The 23,846-nt window shown below is 50.6% G+C and overlaps 1 protein-coding gene across 2 annotated transcripts in view; it reads left to right on the top strand.

The window, feature by feature from the left end:
* Positions 1-23,846, top strand: part of TFCP2L1 (transcription factor CP2 like 1) — a 66,122-nt gene that overhangs the window by 22,592 nt on the left and 19,684 nt on the right. For both annotated transcript variants that reach the window (XM_082397909.1, XM_082397910.1), the window contains 6 exons: positions 13,218-13,294; positions 13,856-13,961; positions 14,645-14,751; positions 15,892-16,044; positions 19,498-19,608; positions 22,403-22,494. In XM_082397909.1, the coding sequence (XP_082254035.1) occupies positions 13,218-13,294; positions 13,856-13,961; positions 14,645-14,751; positions 15,892-16,044; positions 19,498-19,608; positions 22,403-22,494 (646 nt within the window). The remainder of the gene's footprint in view (positions 1-13,217; positions 13,295-13,855; positions 13,962-14,644; positions 14,752-15,891; positions 16,045-19,497; positions 19,609-22,402; positions 22,495-23,846) is intronic.

The following is a 23,846-nucleotide window of genomic DNA, read 5'->3' as shown; positions in this document are numbered from 1 at the left end:
GTGTCTGGTGGTCTGTTTATGGGACAAAGAGCTGCTTTCCCCAAATGCCCCCCTGTCTGATTGGCTTTTGGGTACCAGCCTACTGCTAGAAGAAAAAAATGCCAACCATCGTCACCGTGGTCATCTATTATGTGCTTGGGACAGTATGAGGCACTACTCCCTCTTTTCTTTGTGTCGTTTTTTCAAAGTCACGTGGAATATATTCCTAGTTAATTCTGGAGATATATATAATTTAAGAGGGAAGGGTCCTTCTCTATGCATTATTAGTTCCATATATTTGGCTCACAAATATAGGGATATACGTACTATAACATTTTAAAATAAAAGTATAATCATTGTGTACATATTATTCAGTGACTTGTTTTTTTCCCACTCTTGTGTGTGTGTGTGTGTGTGTGTGTGTTGGATTTTTTCTGTCTATTGTGGATCTAGATCTGCCTAATTTTTTTTTTTTTTTGGTTTCCACTGTCTTTTTTTTTAAGTATAGTTGATGTACAATATTATATAAGTTACAGGTGTACAGTATACTGATTCACAGTTTTTAAAGGCTATACTCATACATCTACAGTTATTATAAAATATTGGCTATATTCCCTGCAGTGTACAGTATATCCTTGTAGCTTACTTTATACATATATAATCTTACTTTATACATATATAACCATATAATATATGTATATTATATACATATATAATATAGTAGTATATTATATACATATATAATATAATAATATGTATATATAATATACATATATAATCTTTATGTATATATAATCTTTACATATATATCTTTATACATATATAATCTTTGAAGTATAGTTGATTTACAATATCATGTTAGTTTCAGGTGTACAGCACAGAGATTCAGTAATACATATATATACATTCTTGTGTGTGTGTGTATATATATATATATATATATATATATATATATATATATATATTCTTCTTCAGATTCTTTTCCCTTATAGATTATTACAAAATTCTTTTCCCTTATAGATTATTACAAAATAGTGAGCATCGTTCCCTGTGCTCTACAGTAGGTCCTTTACATATATAATCTTAATTTTAAAATTATTTTTTAACTCTTAACTTTTTCAAAGTGATTTTAAATTTCAAACTGTGGAAGAATTGAAAGGTTAGTATAATGAACTTCTCTGCACCCTTCACTAGATTCATCGGTAGTTAATGTTTGTTTTTTTTTTTTTAAATAATGACAGTATCTTTTTTATTTATTTATTTATTTATTTTTGGCTGTGTTGGGTCTTAGTTTCTGTGCGAGGGCTTTCTCCAGTTGCGGCGAGCGGGGGCCACTCTTCATCGCGGTGTGCGGGCCTCTCACTATCGCGGCCTCTCGTTGCGGAGCACAGGCTCCAGACGCGCAGGCTCAGTAATTGTGGCTCACGGGCCCAGTTGCTCCGCGGCATGTGGGATCCTCCCAGACCAGGGCTCGAACCCGTGTCCCCTGCATTGGCGGGCAGATTCTCAACCACTGCGCCACCAGGGAAGCCCAGTATTTAATGTTTCGTCACATTTCCTTTATCTCTGTATTTTACATATATGTTTCCTCCCTGAATCACTTGAGAGTTAGCTGTAGACATCATGCTCTTTTATCCTAACTACTTTAGCAGGTATTTCCTCAAAACAAGGCCATTCTCTTCTATAACCATATTTCCATGATCAAATTCAGGAAATTTAATACAATACCTTCACCTACCACACAGCCCTATTAAATTGGGCCAATGGTTCTGACACCGTCCTTTTCCGCAGTTTTTTGCCCCGATTCCAGGTCCAGTCCAGAACGAGGCACTGTGCTTAGTTGTCCTTTCGTCTGGCGGATCCTCAGCCTTGTCTTTCATGCGGTTGACGTTTTGAAGAGTATCCAGGCCATTTGTGGGTTTGCCTGATGTTTCCTCATGACTAGATTCAGGCTGTGTACTCCAGGCAGGGATAGTTCATGACCTTGTGTCCAGGCTGCAGCATCTCCGGGGGCACAGGATGCTGTGTCACCTGGTTAAGGGACACGCCTCATTCTCTGTAACAGCCGCGTGCTCTTCTACAGCTTGGTCTTAACATAGCTGTTGACCATGTAGTTCATTTTTTTGTTTGTTTCGTTTTTTTTGTTTTGTTCTTTTTTTTTTGACCATTTAGTTCATTTTGTTTTTAGCTATAACAGTACTGCTGCATTGAATAGCCTCAGAGAAATATATTTTTTAAATTAATAATTAGTTGCTTTACAATGTTGTGTTAGTTTCTGCTGTATATGTATACATATATGTATACATATACATATATCCCCTCCTTTTTAGATTTCCTTCCCATTTAGGTCACCACAGAACATTGAGTAGAGTTCCCTGTGCTATACAGTATGTTCTCATTAGTTATCTATTTTATACACAGTAGTGTATATATGTCCATCCCAGTCTCCCAGTTCATCCCACCCTCCCCTGTTCCTCCCTTGGTAGGTATTCATACGTTTGTTCTTTACTTCCGTGTCTCTATTTTTGCTTTGCAAGTTCACCTGTATCGTTTTTCTAGATTCCACATATACGCGAGACTATATGATATTTGTTTTTCTCTTTCTGACTTCACTCTGTATGACAGTCTCTAGGTCCATCCACGTCTCTGCAAATGGCACAATTTCGTTCCTTTTTATGGCTGAGTAATATTCCATTGTATATATGTGCCACATCTCCTGTATCCACTCCTCTGTTGATGGACATTTAGGTTGCTTCCATGTCCTGGCGATTGTAAACAGTGCTGCAATGAACATTGGGGTGCATGTGTCTTTTTGAATTATGGTTTTCTCTGGATACCTGCCCAGGAGTGGGATTGATGTATCATATGGTAGTTCCATTTTTAGTTTTTTAAGGAACCTCCATACTGTTTTCCATAGTGGCTATACCAGTTTACATTCCCACCAACAGTGTAGGAGTGTTCCCTTTTCTCCACACCCTTTTCTGTGGACTAGAGTGCAGGAGATGGCATGGTTGGGTCAGAGGCTGTATGCGTTTGTAGTATTGATGGATACTGTCTAAAGGCTGTGACATCCCATCTCCCACCTCTGACATGTGAAAGCCCATTTCCCCACATTTTGTCCTTGAGGGACGTTAGCAATCTGTTAAACGTTGGCCAGTCTGATAAATGAAACTGCCATTGCATTATTTTCTTTTTTTTAAAAAAATAAATTTATTTATTTTATTTATTTATTTTTGGCTGCTTTGGGTCTTCATTGCTGCGCATGGGCTTTCTCTAGTTGTGGTGAGTGGGGGCTACTCTTCGTTGCAATGTGAGGGCTTCTCATTGTGGTGGCTTCTCTTGTTGCGGAGCACGGGCTCTAGGCGCATGGGCTTCAGTAGTTGTGGCACGTGGGCTCAGTAGTTGTGGCTCACGGGCTCTAGAGCGCAGGCTCAGTAGTTGTGGCGCACGGGCTTAGTTGCTCTGCGGCATGTGGGATCTTCCCGGACCAGGGCTCGAACCTGTGTCCCCTGCATCAGCAGGCGGATTCTTAGCCACTGCACCACCAGGGAAGTCCACGTTATTTTCATTTGGCCTGTCTTTGACCACTAAAGAGGTTAAACATCTTTGCATGTTCTTCTTGGTTTGGCTGACTAGTTCCAGCTCTGTTATTTGCTTTAGGGAATTCAATGTCAGATTGTGCAGCCATCAGTTAAAAACCTAAAACATGTCAGTACTGTCCAAGGGGCTATGGGTGTGTGTGTGTGTTTGTGTGTGTGTGTGTGCAAATCTAGTTCAGGTAAACTGGTAGCTGGCTTCTGAGTGCTCTGACTTAGCCATCAGGCAAGAAAGCTGGGGGGCGAAGTTGCAAAGCGCTGAGAGAAGTTGGGAGGGAGGAAGAGGTCAGCAGGAAGAGTGAAAATTATGTGAAAATTCAACTTCCAGTGTCCATAAAAAGTTTGATTGGAGCCCAGCCATGCCCATTCATTCATGTGCTGTCTGTGGCTGCTTCCTTGTTCAGTGACTAAGCTGGGCGTTGTGACAGGTCTTATGACCCACATGGCTGAAAATAGTTACTGCCCGGCCCTTCTTGGAGAAGGTTTGCCGATGCCTGGGCTGGAAGACATTGGTTATTGTGGGTTACGCGAGGGAAATGGGGGGAAGCTCGGTTTGCTGAACCCCTGCCTGTGCCGGGGGCCACGTAGAGAGCTGCACTTGTGTATTTTATTTAAAACCTCGCTGAAAGAGTTTTCTCTTCTTTTCCCGTGTTTTCCTTGCCCTCTTCCCCCATTCTGCTCCTCCCTGCATGGGGTGGAAGGAAGCAGGAAGGTCAACGGGGGGTGGGGGGGTGGGAGGTTGGGCAAGAGGGAAGCTTTCGTCCCCCTTTGAGTGGCGTCAGGGCCCTTTGGACAAAGTCTAAGCCGCTCTTCCCGGTGGTGACCCGGGCTCCCCACCGAGCCTCCGTCCAGCTGAGGGGCCCACACCCCTCCCCGCAGGCTAAAGCTGGAGCCCTCAAGTGGGAGGGGGTCATCGAGCTCTGCTGGCCTCCGCCGGTGGGCGTGGAGCCTGTGACCGCCTCTCCTCCAGCACCGCCACTCCCTGTCACCTTGGCTCCTCTGGGCCGGGCTAAACTAAACGCTGGCCCTGGGGCTCACGCCTGCCGGCCTTTAAGAGGCCTTTAACAGCTCCGGGGCCGGTGGGGGCCGGTGGGGTGCCGGGCAGGATCACTGGAGGAAACCCAGAGCCTTAAGGGCTCTGTCAAGGCTGCGGGAAGGCCACACCAGCAGTAGGGCTCCCCTGCCGTGCTGTTGATGGTCTCATCGCAGGGGAGCCTCTGAGCCAGGGACCTCCTGTGCGCCACTGTGTGCTGGGTGTGTCTGCAAACTTACATCAGCCCGCTGCGTTAACCACCAATACTGTCCACATTTTTGGAGCCATTTACCCATTACAAAGTCATGGGCCCAGAGGGGAGTCTGGGCTCCAAACCTGGGTGCTAACGAGATCCCCACGGTAATTGTACGGGTCTGTAGAACGCTGGCAGCTGCATAGCTGTGTAATGTTTACCATGACTTTATTTAATTATGGTATATGATTATGATTTTCAATATGCAGACGTGACACGCACTTGAAAAAATTAAGTTGAAGTGAGTTGATTAAATAAAATAGGTTCACATTTGCAGCAACCTGGTTGGACCTAGAGATGATCATGCAAAGTGAAGTAAGTCAGAGACGGACAAATATCATATGGTATCACTTATGTGTGGAATCTAAAATACGACACAATTGAACTTATCTGTGAAACAGACTCACAGATGTAGAGAACAGACTTGTGGTTGCTAAGGGGGAGGGGGGTGAGGGAGGGATGGATTGGGAGTTTGGGATTAGCAGATACAAACTTATATATAGGATGGGTAAACAACAAGGTCCTACTGTAGAGCACAGGGAACTATATTCAATATCCTGTGATAAACCATAATGGAAAAGAATATGAAAAAGAATATATATATATATGTATAACGGAATCACTTTGCTGTACAGCAGAAAGTAACACAACATTTATTTCAATAAAATAAAAAAAAAAATAGGCTCGTTACACTGCGGGTGGTTTTTAATTTCAGTGGCAAAATGGTGGGGATGGTGTGTGAATGCGTATGGCGAATGCAACCCCTGCTAGTGTCTCGGGCTATCCTGCACCCAGCGTGTCACTGGCACAGAGGGGGTGGGGGGCAGCTGGTGTGCAGTGAGCAATGGAGCCCAAGAGATCCTCCCTCTAAGGCAGGGCTGTGGAGTTGGAAACACACAACCAGAATGCAGTACAGAATGACGACCAGCTCCAAGAGTTCTTCCTCCATTGAATTATTTTTCATGCGAGAGAAATACTAGTTGACCCTTGAACAACATGGACTTGGACTGCACGGGTCCACTTATACACAAGATTGGATTCTTTTCAATAGCAAATACTACAGTACTACACAGTCCGAGGTTGGTGGAGCCCAGGGACGCAGAGGAACGGCAGATCTGCCCCGAGGGTCCGCGCCCCTGACCCCCACGTTGTTCTAGGGTCAACTGTGTTTTTTTTTTTTTTTTTAATTTATTTATTTTTGGCTGTGTTGGATCTTCGTTGCAGTGCACAGGCTTCTCATTGCGGTGGCTTCTCTTGTAGCGGAGCATGGGCTTCAGTAGTTGTGGGGCTCGGGCTCAGTAGTTGCGGCTTGCGGGCTCTAGAGCACAGGCTCAGTAGTTGTGGCGCACGGGCTTAGTTGCTCCGTGGCATGTGGGATCTTCCTGGACCAGGGCTCGAACCCATGTCCCCTGCATTGGCAGGCGGATTCTTAACTACTGCACCACCAGGGAAGCCCGGGTCAACTGTATTTTAATTTCAGAGTGACTGAATGCTCTAGAGAATAAGAGAACAAATATTCATGTGCCCAATGCGGTGTTTGCAACCTTGCCAAATTTGCTTCTGATTTTACCTCTTTCTAATCCTGTTGCCTTTCCTCCCAGGAGCAAAACCATCGTTGTGAAGTTGGTGGTCCCTCTGCGCACGCTTAAGTTTTTACTCCTTTTTGCATACTTCGCCGTAAAAGCGACCAGTATTGTTTTCCCTGTCTCCAGACTTTATATAAGTGGTCTCATAGACATCACTGAGCCCCTTTTTTTGTTTAGTAGTATGTTTCTGAGATTTCTCCATGTTGATCCATGCCTCTGGAGGGCTCATTTCAAGTGCTGTGTGCTATTCCGTTCTAAGTCCCGTAATAGAATTAATGTGTCTTTCTCCTGTGGCTGGATATAGGTTGGTGACAATTTCTCACTGCAATGAGCGATGCCATAGCGGGAAATTTTTATCTAAGTCTCCCAGTGCATAGCAAGTACTTCCTTAGGATGTGCCTCTAGAATTGATGTGCTTGACAGGGGGCTTGTGTGTCTTTAGCCTAACTCCTTTTTTTGTGGGTGGGGGGGGGAGGCAAACTATGGTCCCAATGGTTATATCAGCGTAACGCTTCCATCAGCAGTGCCCTAGAGCCCATTCTTCACAGCCTCATCCACACTTGCTACTGTCAAGCTGAAATTTTTGCCCCTCGGACAGATGTTAGATTGTATCTTATTTTACTTTACAGTATCCTGTTTTCTTGTACCGTCCGGCACATCTTTCCATGTGTTTGTTGACCTTCTTCTGTTTCCATAGGGTGACCATATGCCCCAGTTTGCTAGATCATTTCCCACTGATAGGGACTGTGTAAATATTAACAGCACCCCTGGTATTTTCAGAAGTTTCTCGATATAAATTTTAACACAGATTTTCTTATATTTTATAAAGGACATAATTTTTCTTTTGTGTATTTGTTTCTAGTTTAAGAAATCCTTTCCTACCCCATGATCATGAAGTAGTCTCATATTTTCTTTAGAAACGTTAAGGTTTTGCTTTTATTTTATGGTTTTCATCCACCTAGAATTAACTTATTATGTGTGATGTGAGGTATGGATTTATTTTTCCATATGGATAACCGGTTAGCTCACACTCTTAAAAAGTCTGTCTTTTTTTTTAAAGCACTGCTATATAGATCAAGTTTGCTAGAATCTAAAGGTTTGTTTCTGGGCTCTTTTACATTGTTCTATTTGTCCTCATACCAAAAATGTCATGGTTTTAGCTATTGTCACCTTATAATATGTTCAGGGTATTTTATATTATTACTTTAAAAATTATTTTATTGAAGTCTAGTTGATTTACAGTGTTGTGTTAATTTCTGCTGTACAGCAAAGTGATTCAGTTATGCACACACACATATATATATATATACACATTCTTTTTCATAATGGTTTATCACAAGATATTAAATATAGTTCCCTGTGCTATACAAAGTATTTTATTTTATTATTTTTTTAACATCTTTATTGGAGTATAATTGCTTTACAGTGGTGTGTTAGTTCCTGCTTTATAACAACGTGAATCAGCTGTACATATACATATATCCCCTTGTTCTATTTTTTATTTTATTTTATTTTCTATGTTTTGGCCGCGCCTCGCGGCAGGCGGGATCATGGTTCCCCCACCAGGGATCGAACCTGTGCCCCCTGAAGTGGAAGCGTGGTGCCTTAACCACTGGACCTCCAGGGAAGTCCCTATACAGAGTATTTTAAAGGGAATAGGAACATGTGTTTCAGGGAGGCTCGTTTATCATGAGGAAATGATACGCTACAGAATGGTCACATACACATCAGATTTCTAAGGCCCATCTTGGTTCAGAGAACTGAGGTCCTGGGCATTAGGAATTTGAGCCTTAAAAGAAAGGAGAGGGTTTAGGCGGATGGAACAGGATCATGAAGTAAAACAAATATCAAGAAATTCAGGAGAAATATAACAGATGGATTCCTTGAATATTAGAACCAGAAGGGAACTTTTGAAGCCACCAGACACCGTGCGGAGTAGCTTGGCTAAGTGACCAGTCTTCAGAGTCCAGCAGAGCTGGGTTTGATCTTCCACAAGATACTTAACCTCTCTGGATCTTAATTTCCTCATCTATAAAACGGGAGCAATAATGGGTTTTCCTCCTAAGATTGTTGTGAGGGCTGAATGAAATAATGCTCGCGAGGGCTTAGCAATGTCCCGACACAGAGCTAGATGACAACGAAGTGATTGTTTACTTATTTATTATCCTATTCCCTTGATTCTAAGACCAACATTTTTTCCTTGTTCCACATTTCACAATTCTGAAATTAGAACAGGCTTTACTGTCATTTTCTGTAGTGATTTATTTATCCTTCTGGATTATTATTTTTTTTTCCAGAAGTTCAAAATCTTTTCATTTTATTTCAAATTTTTAAAGTCATGTTTGTTTGTTTTTTTAACATCTTTATTGGAGTACAATTGCTTTACAATGGTGTGTTAGTTTCTGCTTTATAACAGAGTGAATCAGCTATACATATACATATATCCCCATATCTCCTCCCTCTTGCTATCCTTCTGGATTATTGTTTAGGGTGTAGGAAACAGAGGATTTTACAGACAAGGAAATGGAGTCAACGTGCTTTATCCAGGGTCAGGGAACAAGTCGAGTTGGTCATCCTAAGAATCCCCTTTATTTCTAGTCCTAAAGGGGAGAAGGAAGGAGAAAAAAAATACCATCTTGACTGGGGATGGGGCTCATGGGGCGCTTTGTATGCCACCAGATGCTGGGGGCAGACTTTAACCAGCAAACAGAATGGAACCAGATGCCTTCCAGAAAGGCGAAGTTGAGAGAGAGCCTTCTTCCCTCCAGGCAACACACAACAGGTTGGCTGGGGCCAAGTTTCTGCCCCTGGCTCTATCACTGACTAGCTGTGTGAGCTTGCTCAAGTCAGGTAACCTCTCTGAGCCTCTGCTTCCTTCTATCAGGTGGGGCTCATAATCTAAGCTGCACTGTTGATTCAGGTGAGTGAATACCTGGGCAGACTTTGCTGCTGGCTAAGCACCCAGGGAATGGAAGCTGTTCGGTGTTCCCTAAAGGCACGTCTCTCAGGGCCACCTCCCGACTACAGTTTTGCTTGGGGTTACTTTCTCATTCATTCTTCCCTCAACTGTAGAAATCCTGCCCACTCTTCAAAGTTTATCGCCAAGTGTTATTTTCTTATCCAGACCCTTCCTCCCCACCTCCCCCTTTGGCTCTCTGTTGTTTCTTATTTGTTTTCTTTTCTAAAAATTTTTAAATTTAATTTTTCTTTTATATTGGCGTACAGTTGATTTACAATGTGTTAGTTTCAGGTGTACAGCAAAGTGATTCAGTTATACATATACGTATATCTGTTCTTTTTCAGATTCTTTTCCCTTATAGGTTATCACAGAATACTGAGTGGAGTTCCCTGTGCTATAAAGTAGGTCCTCATTGGTTATCTGTTTTATGTATAGCGTGTATATGTTAATCCCAAACTCCTAATTTATCCCTCCCCACCTTTCCCCTTTGGTAACCATAAGTTTGTTTTCTATGTCTGTGGGTCTATTTCTGTCTTGTAAATAAGTTCATTTGTATCCTTTTTTTAGGTTCCACATATGAGTGATCTCATATGGTATTTGTCTCTCTCTGTCTGACTTACTTCACTCAGTGTGATCATCTCTAGGGTTCGCCTTATGCCGGTTCTGTTTGAGATACCCCAGGAGATCGCCAATCCTTTGAGGGCGGGAGGCTGTCTTGCTTTTGCCAGCCCTGTAGTTCTAGCACAGAGCATCGAGTCCCTCCTGCGTCAGACAGTACAGTGGTGACCAAAACAGACACAGCCCTGTGCTTTGACAGAGCCCACTTTCCTCGGCTCCCACCCATGCCCTGAGGTGATGCCGGCCAAGCAGAGAGATGTCCGTGTCCCCCGGGTCAATTCAGCCGTCCTGACCTTGCTCATCAGCCCGTGTGTCACTGGGGGTGCTGCTGCTGTGCTGGCTGGGAGGGGGCTGGGGATGTGTGTCGGCGCCTTGGCAGCCCGGATGGGGAGGGAGGCCGGGCGTCTCTCTGAGGCCTGAGCAGGGGGGTGCAGAGTGGCTGGGGGGGTTCTGTGAGCAAGGGAGATGCGGTGGGGAAGCAGGGGGGCAGGTCTGTGCTGCCGGTGGAGGAGGCCGGGACCCCGGGCCTGTAGCCCCATTAGTAGCTCTGATCCCTGAGCAGCCACCTGTGATGCTCATGTCCGGGGACCACTCTGCGTGGAACGGGAGGTGTCGCCTGCCGGCCCTGAGCTGAGCTTGCCCCGCGGAGCCTGGGGTCAGTGTTCATGGGGCCCTGGGGCGCCTGTAAACCCACGGTAATGACCATCTGGGCCTTGGGCCTCATGCCAGACCCGGCTGCATTCTTCCTGGGGGAGGTGGAGGACACTGGAAAAACCAGTTTAGGGTGTGTGAGGCTCCACTGCCTGTCGCTATCAAGGGAGTGTTGGCTCCGGAGCCCGGAAACGTGTGTGAAAAATCTGGCTTTTTCAGAAAGGTACCAGTGTCGATTCAGGTCAGCGAGACCCTTAGGAGCTGGCACGTGAGCAGGCCAAGAGTTTGGGGTCCATGCCTTTTCCTTCTGACGGAACGTGCCCGGCAGGGCGACCTGAGCGGTGCCGGGGCCTGGTGTGTCTTTCTGGTTTTCACTCGTCCTGGCAGCTGGGCTGGCGAAAGCCGGATGGACGGGTCCCACCTTCCTGAGAAGGGAGCTTCACCGAGTGGGCACCTCTGAGCCAGCCAGCATCATGTCCACGCCCACGGCACCGTGTCCCCAGGATTGCACGGCGTTTGGCGTGTGGTTGTGTGCTCAGCAAATACTTGGAATGAATGACTGAATTTCGTAGTCTCTGCCTGCTCTGTTATTCACTGGGGGACTGAGTATATTAGTTTCCTGGGGTTGCTTTAACAAATGGACTGCAAACACGTTGGCTTAACACAAAGCAGAAGTTTATTCTCTCCAGTTCTGGAGACCAGAAGTCAGAAATCCTCCAGGGCTGTGGTCCCCGTGGGGACTTTAGCGGAGAATCCGTTCTTTGCGTCTTCCGGCTTTGAGTGGCTCCAGGCATTCCTTGGCTTGTGGCTGCATCAATCCCATCTCTGCTCCTGTGGTCACCTTGCCTCCTCTTTCCTCTGTGTGTCCTCTTATAAGGACACTTGTCATTGGATGTAGGGACCTCCAGGACAAACCAGGATCATTCCTCGTCTCAAGATCCTTAACTTAAATTTCATCTGCAAAGACTCTTTCCAAAAAGAAGGTAACATTCACAGGTTCTGGAGATTAGGATATGGACATATCTCTTGGGGGACTACAATTTAACCCACTCCAGGGAGTCTTAATATTTTTCTTTTTTTTGTTTTGTTTTTCTTGTTTGTTTTGTTTTAATATTTTTCTAATCATTGCTTTTCTAGATATATTAAAGCTGTTAACCACTGGGTTTGTGCTGCTCCTAGTTTGCTGTTTGCATTTAAGATATAGATGTATATATATCTACATCTGTATCTGTATCTTGATCAGATTTCTCTTTCCTTCATTGATTTTGGGTTCAGAAAGTCCTTCCCTATTGAGTCGCCATTCACGTTAAAACAAAACCTTAGGAAATTAGTTTTTTAATCCAGTGGTAACTTGGATTAAACCTGCAAAACCCAGGGAAATCTGCATGAGGTGTGGAGTTTAGTTAATTGTACTGTGCCATGGTCAGTTTCAATAATGTACCATAGTGACCTCAGATGCCACCACTGGGGGAAGCTGGGGTTGATACTCAGGACCTTTCTGTACTATTTTTGTAACTTCTTGTGAGTGTATCATTATTTAAAAAAATTTTTAAACAAATTTTGATTAGATTTACCAAGAACAATTATGAGATCATTTGCTCTCTCTTACTTGTAAAGCATCCTTTATGAAGCTCTGATGTATGCTAAGCTGTTTTAGAGTTGTGGTTGAATTTACTTAATTTGGAAAAAGCTGACGTCATTTGCTAGGTGGTCTTCCCCTCTAGGAATGTGGCATATCCTATTTTTTCAATCTATATTTTATTTTCCAATAAAATATGTGTAGTTTTCTTCAGATTATTTGCAGATACTTTAAAGTTTGGGGTTGTTCTTATGGATGGATCTTTTCTCCATTTACATTCTTTCACCGGCTTGTGCTGGTTACATGTCCCCAAATAGAATCCCCACACCCTTTCAAATACATGAAATTCTTTTAACTTGAGAAAATGCATTTCATTCTGCAATTAGAGACAATGTTTAACAGGCTTTTATTCGTTCCTTTAAACCTGCTCTCAGGAAGGGTCCGGTCAGTTATTTAATGTAGATTTAAGTATCTGTGTTCTCCATCCGAGTGTATAGGGGGTATTCTTCATAAAGAAATATTAAGTCGTGGACTTCCCTGGTGGTCCAGTGGTTAAGGCTCCGCGCTTCCACTGCAGAGGGCACGGGTTCAATCCCTGGTCAGGGAAGTTCTGCAAGCCATGGTGAGGCCAAAAGAAACAAGAAATACGAAGTTGTGTTCTGTAAATTTAACGCTAACTGTATTGTTTTGGATTCTATGTCTTTGAACATTGTAGAGGTGCTGTCTCTCTCCAGGGGTCACGCGCGTTACCCTGGGAGCCCCAGGCCCCCCTCCAGGCCACATGGACAAACTGGGGTGTCCAGTCCAGAGTGTGATCTGAGCTGTCTGTGGCCTTTGTTCTCTGCTTTGGTCCCCGGGGCCGTGAGGCCTGGGTGGGCCCTGAGGGTGTTGAGAAGACCTCTAGCTGGGGGTGTCCCAAATTTGAAGACAGAAACGGAAAATGTACTGTTATCCCCCCTCCAGGTCAGTCTTATGAAATCCGACTGCTGGAGAATCGGAAGCTGGGAGATTTTCAGGATCTGAACACAAAATACGTGAAGGTGAGGCTGCCGGCTGTGCCCTTCCTGGGCTCCTGAGGGTGCGCTGTCGCGGTCCCAGCACCTGGCCTTGCAGCGGGAGTGCCTGGGAGGTTTGGGGAAAGCTCCAGGGCCAGAGGTGGGCTCCTGGTCCCCGGAGTGTGTTGTCTAAGGGGCCTCGGGTGGGCCGGCAGCACTGAGAGCCAGAGGGACGCGGGCTGATGGACCGGGCGCTGGGTCGGACAGGCTCGGCTTCCAGCCTGGCTTTGCCTCTTGCCAGCCTTTTCTGAGCTTCAGTTTACTCATCTGCGCGGAGGGGTTTGTAGATGACCCGCGTGTGCAGAGCGCTTAGCAACCCTGGAGGGAAGGGCAGCACTCGTGTTCGTGCCGTCATTCGTATTGCTGGGGCTCTGGGAGGGGGGCGGGGAGGAAGCCTCCAGGCTGCTCCAGGCTGCTCCAGGCCTTGGAGGGCGGGAGGCTTGTCTGGCTTGGGGAGGGTCGAGGGCAGGCTCCCTGTGGGTCCCTCTCAGGACCCGCGCTCCGCTGCCCCTTACTGCCACCCCTCCTCCTCCTCCGCCCGCCCAGAGCATCATCCGTGTGCTGTTCCACGACCGGCGGCTGCAGTACACAGAGCACCAGCAGCTGGAGGGCTGGCGGTGGAGCCGGCCCGGGGACCGCATCCTGGACATCGGTGAGTCTCCCGGGCCAGGAGAGGCCGACGGAGCTCCAGGCGCTCGGGGGTCCTTCCTGGGTGCCATCTGGACCCAGGCCAGTCCAGGGCATCTTGGCGCACTTTTGCCTTGTGTAAAACCCCATAGGAGCTGGTGGAGGTGACCGTGCCACCAGGCCTGCCCTCGGGAGTTCACCTTTTGCGGGGGCTGGGATGGGGTGGCACGTGGGATCTGAGGACCTGCCGTCAGGGAGCGAGAAGCAGGGAAGGCTTTGCAGAAAGATCCTGCCTTAAAGGATCATGATGAGTGATGAAGGGCAGGGTGGGCCTCACAGAGAGGGGCAGTGGAAATGGAACTGAGGGCTCAGGTGGTGGTCCACGGTCTTTTATCCACAACCCTTGGGGCCAGATGGGTTTTGGAATTCAGAAGTTGGAATGACAGTAAGGTGTGTAGACCCATAGCTTCGGGTCACATCGCCAACAGGCAATCAAGCAGAGCAATGTTCCTGCAGCAAAACAGAATGACTCTACACAATGGGGTAAAGGCGTCAAGTCAGGATTCTGCCAAGTGAGTTACGCAAAACCTAGTTTTCAGAACTTCTGGCATTTCGAATTGTGTAAGGCATTTGGACCTGTAATGAGAATCCTTCCCGAAATATTTGGGAGTGGCTGACGATTGCACTTTTGTGTGTGTATGTGCACAGATATTCCACTGTCTGTTGGTATCTTGGACCCCAGGGCCAGCCCGACCCAGCTGAATGCAGTTGAGTTTTTGTGGGACCCTTCGAAGAGAGCGTCTGCTTTCATTCAGGTGAGCGGGAGGGAGCTTGCCCTCAGTGGGGAAGCCGGAGCTCTGGGGTCCATTGGGTCGTTTCTCGAAACCATCCGTCCGGGGGGCCCTGATGGGCTCCTGCCCTCTGCTGCAGGAAAGGAGGCTGAAAGGGTGGATGAGTGTGGCTCAGAGTCACAGAGCTAGTTGGTCCGTGGGGCTGGGAAAAGGACGTGGGATGTTGTAGCATCCTGTGTGGGTTTTGCTTATCAATATGTAAGCTTTTTGCCAAACAAGTATGGCCTAGCATAAATAATTTGAAGTGAAAATTTTTTTCGTAATTGTTTCTATTATTAAATTAATTATTTAATTCTCAAGCACCTGGTTGTGAACCTGGCCTTGTGTTAAACACCACGGCAGATAGAGGTGGCCAAGGGCCCAGCCGGGGCCCTGTGCTTCCGGACCTGCCCCTGGATCTCTTACTGTGTGTCCCTTTTTGAGCCTCTTGGTTTTCCCCCCTGTCTTATAAATTAGAGAGTGAAAACAGAGCCATGACCACAAGGCCTGGTTCATAGCAATCGCTCAGTAAAAGTGAGCGATCTTTTTGCCTTGCATAATTACAATACTTGAATTGCATTTTAAAAGAATTATAATAATGTTATCGTTTACTATTACAATAAGATGTATTGTATTATGACATGATCACAGTGTTATAGCAAGAAGTATACGTCAAGTGCCTTCTGTGTAACAGGCACTAACGAGAAATAAAGAAGCGGTCCCAGCTTCTGGCCTGGCCTGAGTAACCTGGCCACCAGGCCCTTAGGGACTAAGCTGTGGTCCCTGCTCTGTGGTCTGTGGGATTTGCCAAGGGAGAGGTCTCAGGGGCAGGAGTGAGGGGGTCTGCCGGGGTCAGTGGGCCTGGAGCAACGGCAAGGACTTAGGTGGTCAGGCAGGGCCTCCAAGGTCAAGGGACAAAGGTGAGAGGGCATGCCCTCTGTGGATAGGGGATGGGGCGGCCAGCGGCCTGACCGAGTGGACAGCACTGGGGGAGAGCGGAGAGGTGGAGGTGGGTCTGACCGTGCGGGATGGAAACCTCCATCTGGAGAGGAGCCCGTGGGTGGGGGGCGGTCCAGAGCCCATCCTCGCCTGCTTCTGGCGACCTGCCCCCCGCGTCCCCTGCAGGTGCACTGCATCAGCACAGAGTTCACCCCGAGGAAGCACGGGGGCGAGAAGGGCGTGCCCTTTCGGGTGCAGATCGATACCTTCAAGCAGAATGAGAATGGGGAGTACACGGAGCACTTGCACTCGGCCAGCTGCCAGATCAAGGTGTTCAAGGTAGGACGGCCCCGCCGGCTCCACCCGCCGTCACCCGGCCCCTCGCCCTGCCTGGGACGGTGAGGCCGAAGCGCGGAGGCCCAGCAGGGAGCGCGGCGTCCCCGTGGTGGCCTGGGGCTCCTGCCTGGGCTCTGATGAGCCAGCCCGCCTGCTTTCTTCCCCGCAGACGGCCGGGCTCGGCTCTGCTTGACCAGAGTGCTGGGATTGGCACAGTTTTAGACTTTTGTTTTCCTCCCGAGCACTTTGGCCACAGATTCTGTAGTTGCCCATTAGATTCTCCTTAGAAGTCAAGTTAGGAGACCTCCCGTGTGGGTCCTGACCATGGGTGTTATTTATTTATTTATTTTAATGGAAGTAGGTGGATTTACCATGTCGTCTGAGTTTCAGGTGTACAGCACAGTGATTCAGTTATACATATACATGTATCTATTCGTTTTCAAATACTTTTCCCAGTTAGGTTATTACGGAGTATTTCCCTGTGCTACACAGTAGCTCCTTGTTGGTTATCTGTTTTACATATGGTAGTGTGTATGTGTTAATCCCAACGGATGTTCTTCCCTTGTCCCTGTGCAGCGGCCTCCTGGTACCTCCCTTCTTTTCCTTTCTCGCCTCACCCCCTGCCGTCTCCTGCCATTGCTTCTCACCTCATCTGTCTGGACAGAGTATTTCCTAAAGACGGTCCACAGTGGTGCAGCTCAGGGTGGCCCCGCGGGGAGGGAGGGTGGCCGCGGACCCCGCATCATCCACCCTCAGGGTGGGCGGGCCGGTGCCGAGCAGGACCACAGGCCCCGTCGCCAGCAGGCTGGACCTGCCCGCCGGCCAGGAGATCCCAGCAGGTGCCCCAGGACGGGGCGCGGACCAGCCCCAGTGCCTTCCCCGTCCTTCCCGTCTTTCACAATCAGGGGACCTGGGGACTTGCCGACAAAGCTCCGTCTGCCGGGGCTGGAGATGCCAGAGTGAGCGGCCGTAGAAATAGGGCCTCGTTCCAGAGGAAGCTGGGTCAGTGTTGATCTTCCTGAGCTCGGGAGGGATGTGGAAATAAGTGCCCACAGGTAGAACCATCAACCTGGCGGCGGAGTGGTGATCTGGCCTGTTTCCCAACTGGCTGGAAGGCCCTGAAGCTGCCCGTGTCTGCACTCAGGCCACACAGCCGGGCGGCTGGCTTCATCCCCACTGATAGCGTCTGGCCGCCCGAGGGCTGTGGGCAAAGGGTTCTGAGGCCCTGGCCGGGCTCCGTGCCCTGGGACACCTTGGTCAGTTAGTGCTGCCACCCTGGGTGGGGAGGGAGGGATGGTGGGGGGAGCGTGAGTTTGTCTTCTCTGCCAGGGCGGTAGCACCCTCCAGAAACCCGCTGCATCATTATGAAGCCTTGAAACCGGCCTCCGAAGGAAGTTCCATTTCTGCCCCATATTTGTTTCCTCTTCCTGCTGTAAAAGAATTGCCAAAAGCTGAGTGGCTCAGTACTACACACTATCTTTTAATGTTGGAGGTCAGAAGTCTGAACCGGGCCTCACTGGGCTAGACTCGGGCGTCAGGAGGGCTGAATTCCTTTCTGGAGGCCCCAGGGGAGAATCTCTCTTCCCTTGCCCTTTCCGGCTTCTGGAGGCCTCCGCATTCCTTGGCCTGTGGCCCCTCCTCCATCCTCGAAGCTGGAGCAGGTGGAGCCCCTCTCACACACATCACCCTGACTGCCCTGCTCGCCCCACCTCCACTCTTAAGCCCCTGTCATTACACTGGGCCCACCGGGATGATCCGGGCTCGTCTTCCTATTTTAATCTCATGTTGTTGGCCATCTTAAGTCCATCTGCAACCTTGCCCCCTTCTGCCCTGTAAGGTAACATCCTCCCAGGCTCTGGGTATTAGGACGTGGCCATCTTTGGGGAGCTTTCGTCTGCCGACCCCGTCCACCGGTGCCTCTGGTCTTGGGTCTGCTCCGGGGTCCAGGGTGATTCTGGCTCACAGCTCCGAGGCTGTGCAGCGGGTGATCTCTGCCTGTCCTGCAGTCCCACCCCCTCCCTGTCACGCAGAGACCAGGTCCAGGGTTCCACCGGCTGTCTTCTGCCCTCAGGTGGTGGGTGCGTCCAGTGTGATTCCACTGCTCTCCGAGCGCGTGCCCTGGGAATGGGCGCCGGGCCGGGCGGTAGGAGGGGGGAGCGGTCTGCGCCAGGGGTGCCCAGCCCTCCCCATGGCTCCCGTGACTTCCCGGGGTAGGCGCCTCTGTTACCCGAAGCGGGGTCCCCAGAATGCCCGAGGTGGCCTGGCCAGCCACCCCCCCCCCCCCGCCAGCAGCAGTTCAGACAGGTGTGCACTGGGGCCAGGCACAGCCCAGCCGAACCGCCCATCACTCTCCCATCTCACGTCACCCTGGTCACTGGGAAGCCCTGGCTTCTCGGAGCCCTGCCCTGGGGCTCCATGGGGGTGTCTGGGCCGCTCCCTGGCCCGCCAGCTGCCCGCAGGCTGCCCCCTACAGGCAGGCTCGGCCACACTTTGCCAGTAATGCTTCTGGGCCGGGAAGAAGGGCCTCCTTTCTGGGACAAGAGGACGGAGGTGAAGCAGGGAAACCAGATGACGGGGGTCCGGCTGCCGCATGCCCGGCCCTCCCACTGGACACCGGATCTGTCACTCATGTCCCCGTAGGACCCCCAGCAAACCTCCCTCCCTCCAGCCTGGGCATCCCCCTGAGGGCTATTTCCTAAAATCTCCTGAGCTGGGAGTCAAAAGCTGCAGCCTGAGGAAGGTGCCCGCCAGGATGATCCCAGAGGCGCCATCGAGCTTGATGATGAACTTTCCTCCCTGACTGCCCACTGCGTGTGGTCCACTGCCTACAGAGTGAAGCGCTCAGTTCTGGGCCCTGCGGAGTCTTGATATCTGGCCCCGACCACCAGGCCCTGAACTCAGGAGGGGATAGTCCCAGTGGTCAGGATGGTCCCCATCAGCTGGGCCTGCTGGGCTGGAAGCCGGGAGCGTGGCCGTAGTCCTAGGACTTGTGGGCAAGGAGGCCCCCACGATGGCCAAGATGGCCTGCAAGTGTAGACCGAGCCCTGGCCAGCAGCTCCCGGCTCATCCACTTCCCGTCACTCTCCACGGGGAACCCACGGAAGGCTCTCGAGGGGTCCTCTCCATTAGCAAGTGGCCACTGGTAAAGCTCTGCTCCAAGCATTTCTGCATGAGCAGCTGGGCGGACCCTGTAGAGAACCCGTAGGACCCTGTAGCAGGCGCTGAGCTCCCTCGGGGTGGGGAAGGGTTCCAGGCGGGAGGGAGGACCATGTTTCGGATGCCTGGGAGGTGAGAGAGATGCTTTCTTGTCCGTGAGATCTTTCTTGGGCTTCTGGGGGAGGTGGGGAGTGTGCTGGCCTTGGTGGGGGGGGGGGCACTGCTCAGCCCTGGATCTCCCCCCGACAGCTGCCTCTGCCTGCTTTGAACTCATTGGACCCCTGTGCTCTGCACTTACAGCCAAAGGGAGCTGACCGGAAGCAGAAGACTGACCGAGAGAAGATGGAGAAAAGAACGGCCCAAGAGAAGGAGAAGTACCAGCCGTCCTATGAAACCACCATCCTCTCAGAGGTGAGCCGGCCGGAGCCTTCTACCAGGGGCGGCGAGGGTTGGTTTAGATCCTTGGAAAAGTGCCCATTTGGGGTGAATGCTTCTTCCGAGAGCACCCGTTAAATCGTGGTGTGTTCCTTTGTCTGGAGCTGCTTTCATTTAAGGCCCGGTGTCCAGGGAGGTGTTTCACAAGTACCTTCTAGCCCTCTGCTGCCGTTTGCGCATTTCAAAATCAGGTTATTTTTATTTTAGTTTTTTGGAATAGATAATATATTCATGTGGTCCAAATTCAAAAGGTATAAGAGCATCTCTATCAGAAAATATCCTTCCCAGCACTGCCTGGCCTCGGTTTCTCTCCCCGGGGCAGCAGGCGACCCCGGATCCTTGTGTATCTGGCCCAGCGTTCTCTGCAGATGAAGCCAGTTCACACACGTTTGCCCCGTGCGCGCTTTTTTCCCCCGGCAGTACACACACACACTGTTCTGTGGTTGGCTGTCTTTATTTCATGGCCTCTCTTGGAGTCTGTTTCCTGTCTGTTCATAAAGAGCTTTCTAGTTCTTTATCCAGCTGTGTAGCTTTCGTTGTCTGGATGGCCCCTTGGTGGACACTGGGTTATTTCCAGGCTCTTGCCATTTCACACAGGGTACCGCGAACACCTTGTGCGAGTGTAGTTCTGCACGTGGAAAGAATGTCTGCAGCGTCTGTTCTCGGAGAGGGATTGCTGGGTCAGAGACTGTAAATAACTCTTGTTCTTTGCTGTTTGGGTGGATACTGGGGTGCGTTTCCTCTCAGCCCTGCCGCCGATGCCAGCCTGCTCCAGCCGTCCTTCCGTCCAGGCCACCTCTGAGATGCTTCGTACCACAGGTCCCTTTTCCTCCTGTCACGGGTCACTGCTGCTGCTGCCTCTTTTACTGGGCTCTGTTTTTGATTTTAACAACTCTTCCCCGCTGTGTCCTGCCATCGGGCCAGTTAATAGGTGTTGGGTTTGTCCGCTGAATAATCTGACTTACTCAGGAGGCCCTCCGTGGATGCCTCAGGTCCAGTGCTGACCATGGTGGGGTTAAGTCTGGGTGAAGGGTGAGGCCCAGGCACCGGGTGGCTAAGAGGCCGGTGTGTGTGTGTGTGAGTGTGTGTGTGAGGGTGTGTGTGTGAGGGTGTGAGTGTGTGCACGTGTGTGTGAGGGTGTGTGTGAGTGTGTGAGGGTGTGTGCGCGCGCGCGCGTGCGTGTGTGTGAGGGTGTGTGTGCGCGCGCGTGCGTGTGTGTGAGGGTGTGTGTGTGTGAGAGTGTGTGAGAGGGTGTGTGCGCGCACGCGCGCGTGTGTGTCTGTGAGTGTGTGTGTGCGCGCGCGCGCGTGTGTGAGGGTGTGTGTGTGTGAGGGTGTGTGTGTGAGGGTGTGTGTGTGAGGGCGTGAGGTGTGTGTGATGGTGAGGGTGTGTGTGTGCGTGCGTGTGTGTGAGGGTGTGAGTGTGTGTGAGGGTGAGAGAGTGTGTGAGGGTGTGCGTGTGTGTGCGCGCGCGTGTGAGGGTGTGTGTGTGTGTGTGTGTGCGTGTGTGTGTGTGAGTGACAAGCCATACACAGAAAAGTACGTGCAGCAGGGCTGCTAATTCTGTGGCGCAGACAGCTGCGTGCTGGCTTTTCATAGCATCGAGGCTGACGGTGGCCGGAGAGCCCTGGCCCAGGAAGTCCTGCCCCCTGGCAGCAGGGCAGAGCCAGCTCTGCACGGTGTGGGGCCGGGCTCGGACCCTTAGCCCTTCCCAGGCCTGGTGTGTGCTGGTGATGCACCCTGGTGACCCTTCTCCTCCCCGCCCCTGCCTCTCCCCTGACTTCCCTGCTGGAGGACAGGTCCCCTGGCGTGCTGCAGGCGACGTCCCAGCGCCTGTCCCAGGCCAGGTGTTGAAATCCGCACCTGGCCTGTGACCTTGGGAGCTGCCGGATCCCCTCTTGTCTGTTCATCAGCCTCCCTGCTCCCCTCCCGCCCCCCCACCCGGGGCTGCGGGATTCGGCACCAACGCATTCCAGGCCTCACTCGTAACAGAGTTAAATATTGACCCACCCTGTGGTCGGGTGGGTGATAGTAGATCTCAGGAATGCTTCCGACTGGCCGTGTCCAAAGCGGTGTCGTCACAGGGCAGGGAAGCAGTGAATGCTTGGGGCGCGGGCTGCCCCTGGCCGCCCCCAACCAGGCAGCGCCCGACGTCTCTGCTTTCCTTGGGGGATTCTCGCGTGTTCGTTTGAGCTTCTGCACAAGAAGTTCCTGGAGTTCAGGGGTCACAGCTTTCGTGTTGCTGCGTCTCCCTGGTCTGCAAGCGGGGGAGCTCCTGAAATGTAGTAAATGCGCGAAGACTTGGGTTGGAAGGGGACTGCTCCCGGTCAGTGTGGAGGCGCCTCGTCTGTCCCCCTCAGCTGAGGCCCATCAGGAGATTCTGATACTGAGCTTCACTGGCGATTTTCTGTTGGCAGTGGTCTGTGGCCCCGTGCTCCCTGTTTCGTGCATTTGTCTGCACCGTGAAGACCCGCCTGTGGGCAACTGGTCTGTCTTGCTTTTTAGTCTCTTTTCTTGTGGACCCAGGAATCAAGGGACCGATGAGGTTTCCCTCTTTGCTTTGACTCCTCGGAAGCTCAGACAGACACGTGTCATGCTTTGCTTGCTCTGGGGACTGTCTCTTCTCTGCCCTACCTGGTTTCTTCGGTGTGGCCCTAGCAGCGTGCCCGTCCCCGAGCGCCGGGTCAGTGTGGGCTGGGTGTGGAAGGATCGTGGTTTCGCACCGAGTGGCCCAGCCGGCGCCACTGCTGCCCTGTGCTCTCTCCCTGCAGTGCTCCCCGTGGCCCGACGTGGTTTACCAGGTGAACAGTGCCTCGTCCCCAAGCTACAACGGCTCTCCGAACAGCTTCGGCCTTGGCGAAGGGTACGTGCACCCTCTCTCCCTTTGCGGTCCCTGGAGTGAGCATGGGTGTGGGCTCCTTTCCTCACTTTCCTCCCTGGGTCTCTGCTGCTTTTGTAGCCTGGCATCGATTTGGGTTTCAGGGCGGCTGACTGGTGTTACATTCACAGCCATTTTTAGCATCACGTGCACAGGTTTTTGTGCTTGAACACACCTCTAGAAAGGCTGTCTGCTAGGGCAGCCGAGCACCAAGCACCCTCTCCGTCCCCCGGTTAAAGTGGGCTGGGCTGCGGGGGTCCTGGGCCAGCCCCCTGAGGTGGCCTGCCTGGTGCCTCCCTGGGGAAAGCCCACCTCCTGGGCATCGAGGGCCTCAGGAGGCAGACCTCTGGACCCTGCAGCGGCTGGAGGGGCTTCCTTTCTTTGGCCGCGCCAAGCGGCCTGCAGGATTTTAGTTCCTGACCAGGGATCAAACCCGCGCCCCCTGCAGTGGAAGCGCCGAGTCCTAAGCCCTGGAGCACCAGGGAGGTCCCTGGAGGGGCTTCTTAGATCTTTCTGCACCCTTGTGCATGGTCACTAGACAGTGGGACTCAGCTCAGGAGTCAGGGGTCAGGGCCGGCAGCACAGAAGCGGCCTCACTGCTGGTCACCCAAGCCCTGCCAAGGCGCAGGCGGTGCTGACTCTGAGGTGACAGGGCTGCAGGGACCAGCGGGCACCTGTCCCACCTGTCCCAGGGCCGCGGCATCACTGTGCCGGCTCTGCCCATCCTGTTCGTGGGGGCAGGGTGAGGCAGGGAGGTTGCCAGGCGGGTTTAACAGGTGAGGGTAGAACATGCAGAACGGAGCCCATGCTTGCTAGAGACATAACTACTGATGGGCAAGCGAGACATGAACTTGATTTACAAGGTGAGGACAGTCCTCCTTGAGAAGGGGGCACAAGGAAGGACTGTCATATTTAGATTCAGGCAGACCTAGTCTTAAATCGGCACCTTTCTGGGGGCAAGTTCCTTAACCTCCTGCAGCTCCAGTTTCCTCACTACCGGGGGAGCATGAATTCCACGCAGGGTCAGGGGAACATGTATAAAGTCCCTGGCACCCCCTAGACCCTGATGACGTGCATCTGTAGTCACCGATGACTGGTCTAGGGGTCATCCCCTCAGGGGTCTTTTTTTTCTCATTGTGGTAAAATACACAAAACGTAAAATTTGCCATTTTAGCATTTTTAAGCGCGTAGATCAGTAATATTAAGTCCGTTCAAGTTGTACCATCGCCACTGTCCATCTGGAAGGGTCGTCTCTCAGTGTGTCTTTCTCTTGACTTAAAAACCCAGGCGTTCAGGTCTCTGCCTCCCTTTGGGGAAAAACGTGAGAATGGTGTTCT

This window comes from Balaenoptera borealis (assembly GCF_965194805.1).
Source record: "Balaenoptera borealis genome assembly, chromosome: 6".
In the NCBI taxonomy this organism is placed as follows: domain Eukaryota; kingdom Metazoa; phylum Chordata; class Mammalia; order Artiodactyla; family Balaenopteridae; genus Balaenoptera; species Balaenoptera borealis.
Note: the sequence above shows the minus strand (reverse complement) of the source record. Positions and strands in the feature narration are given on the sequence as shown.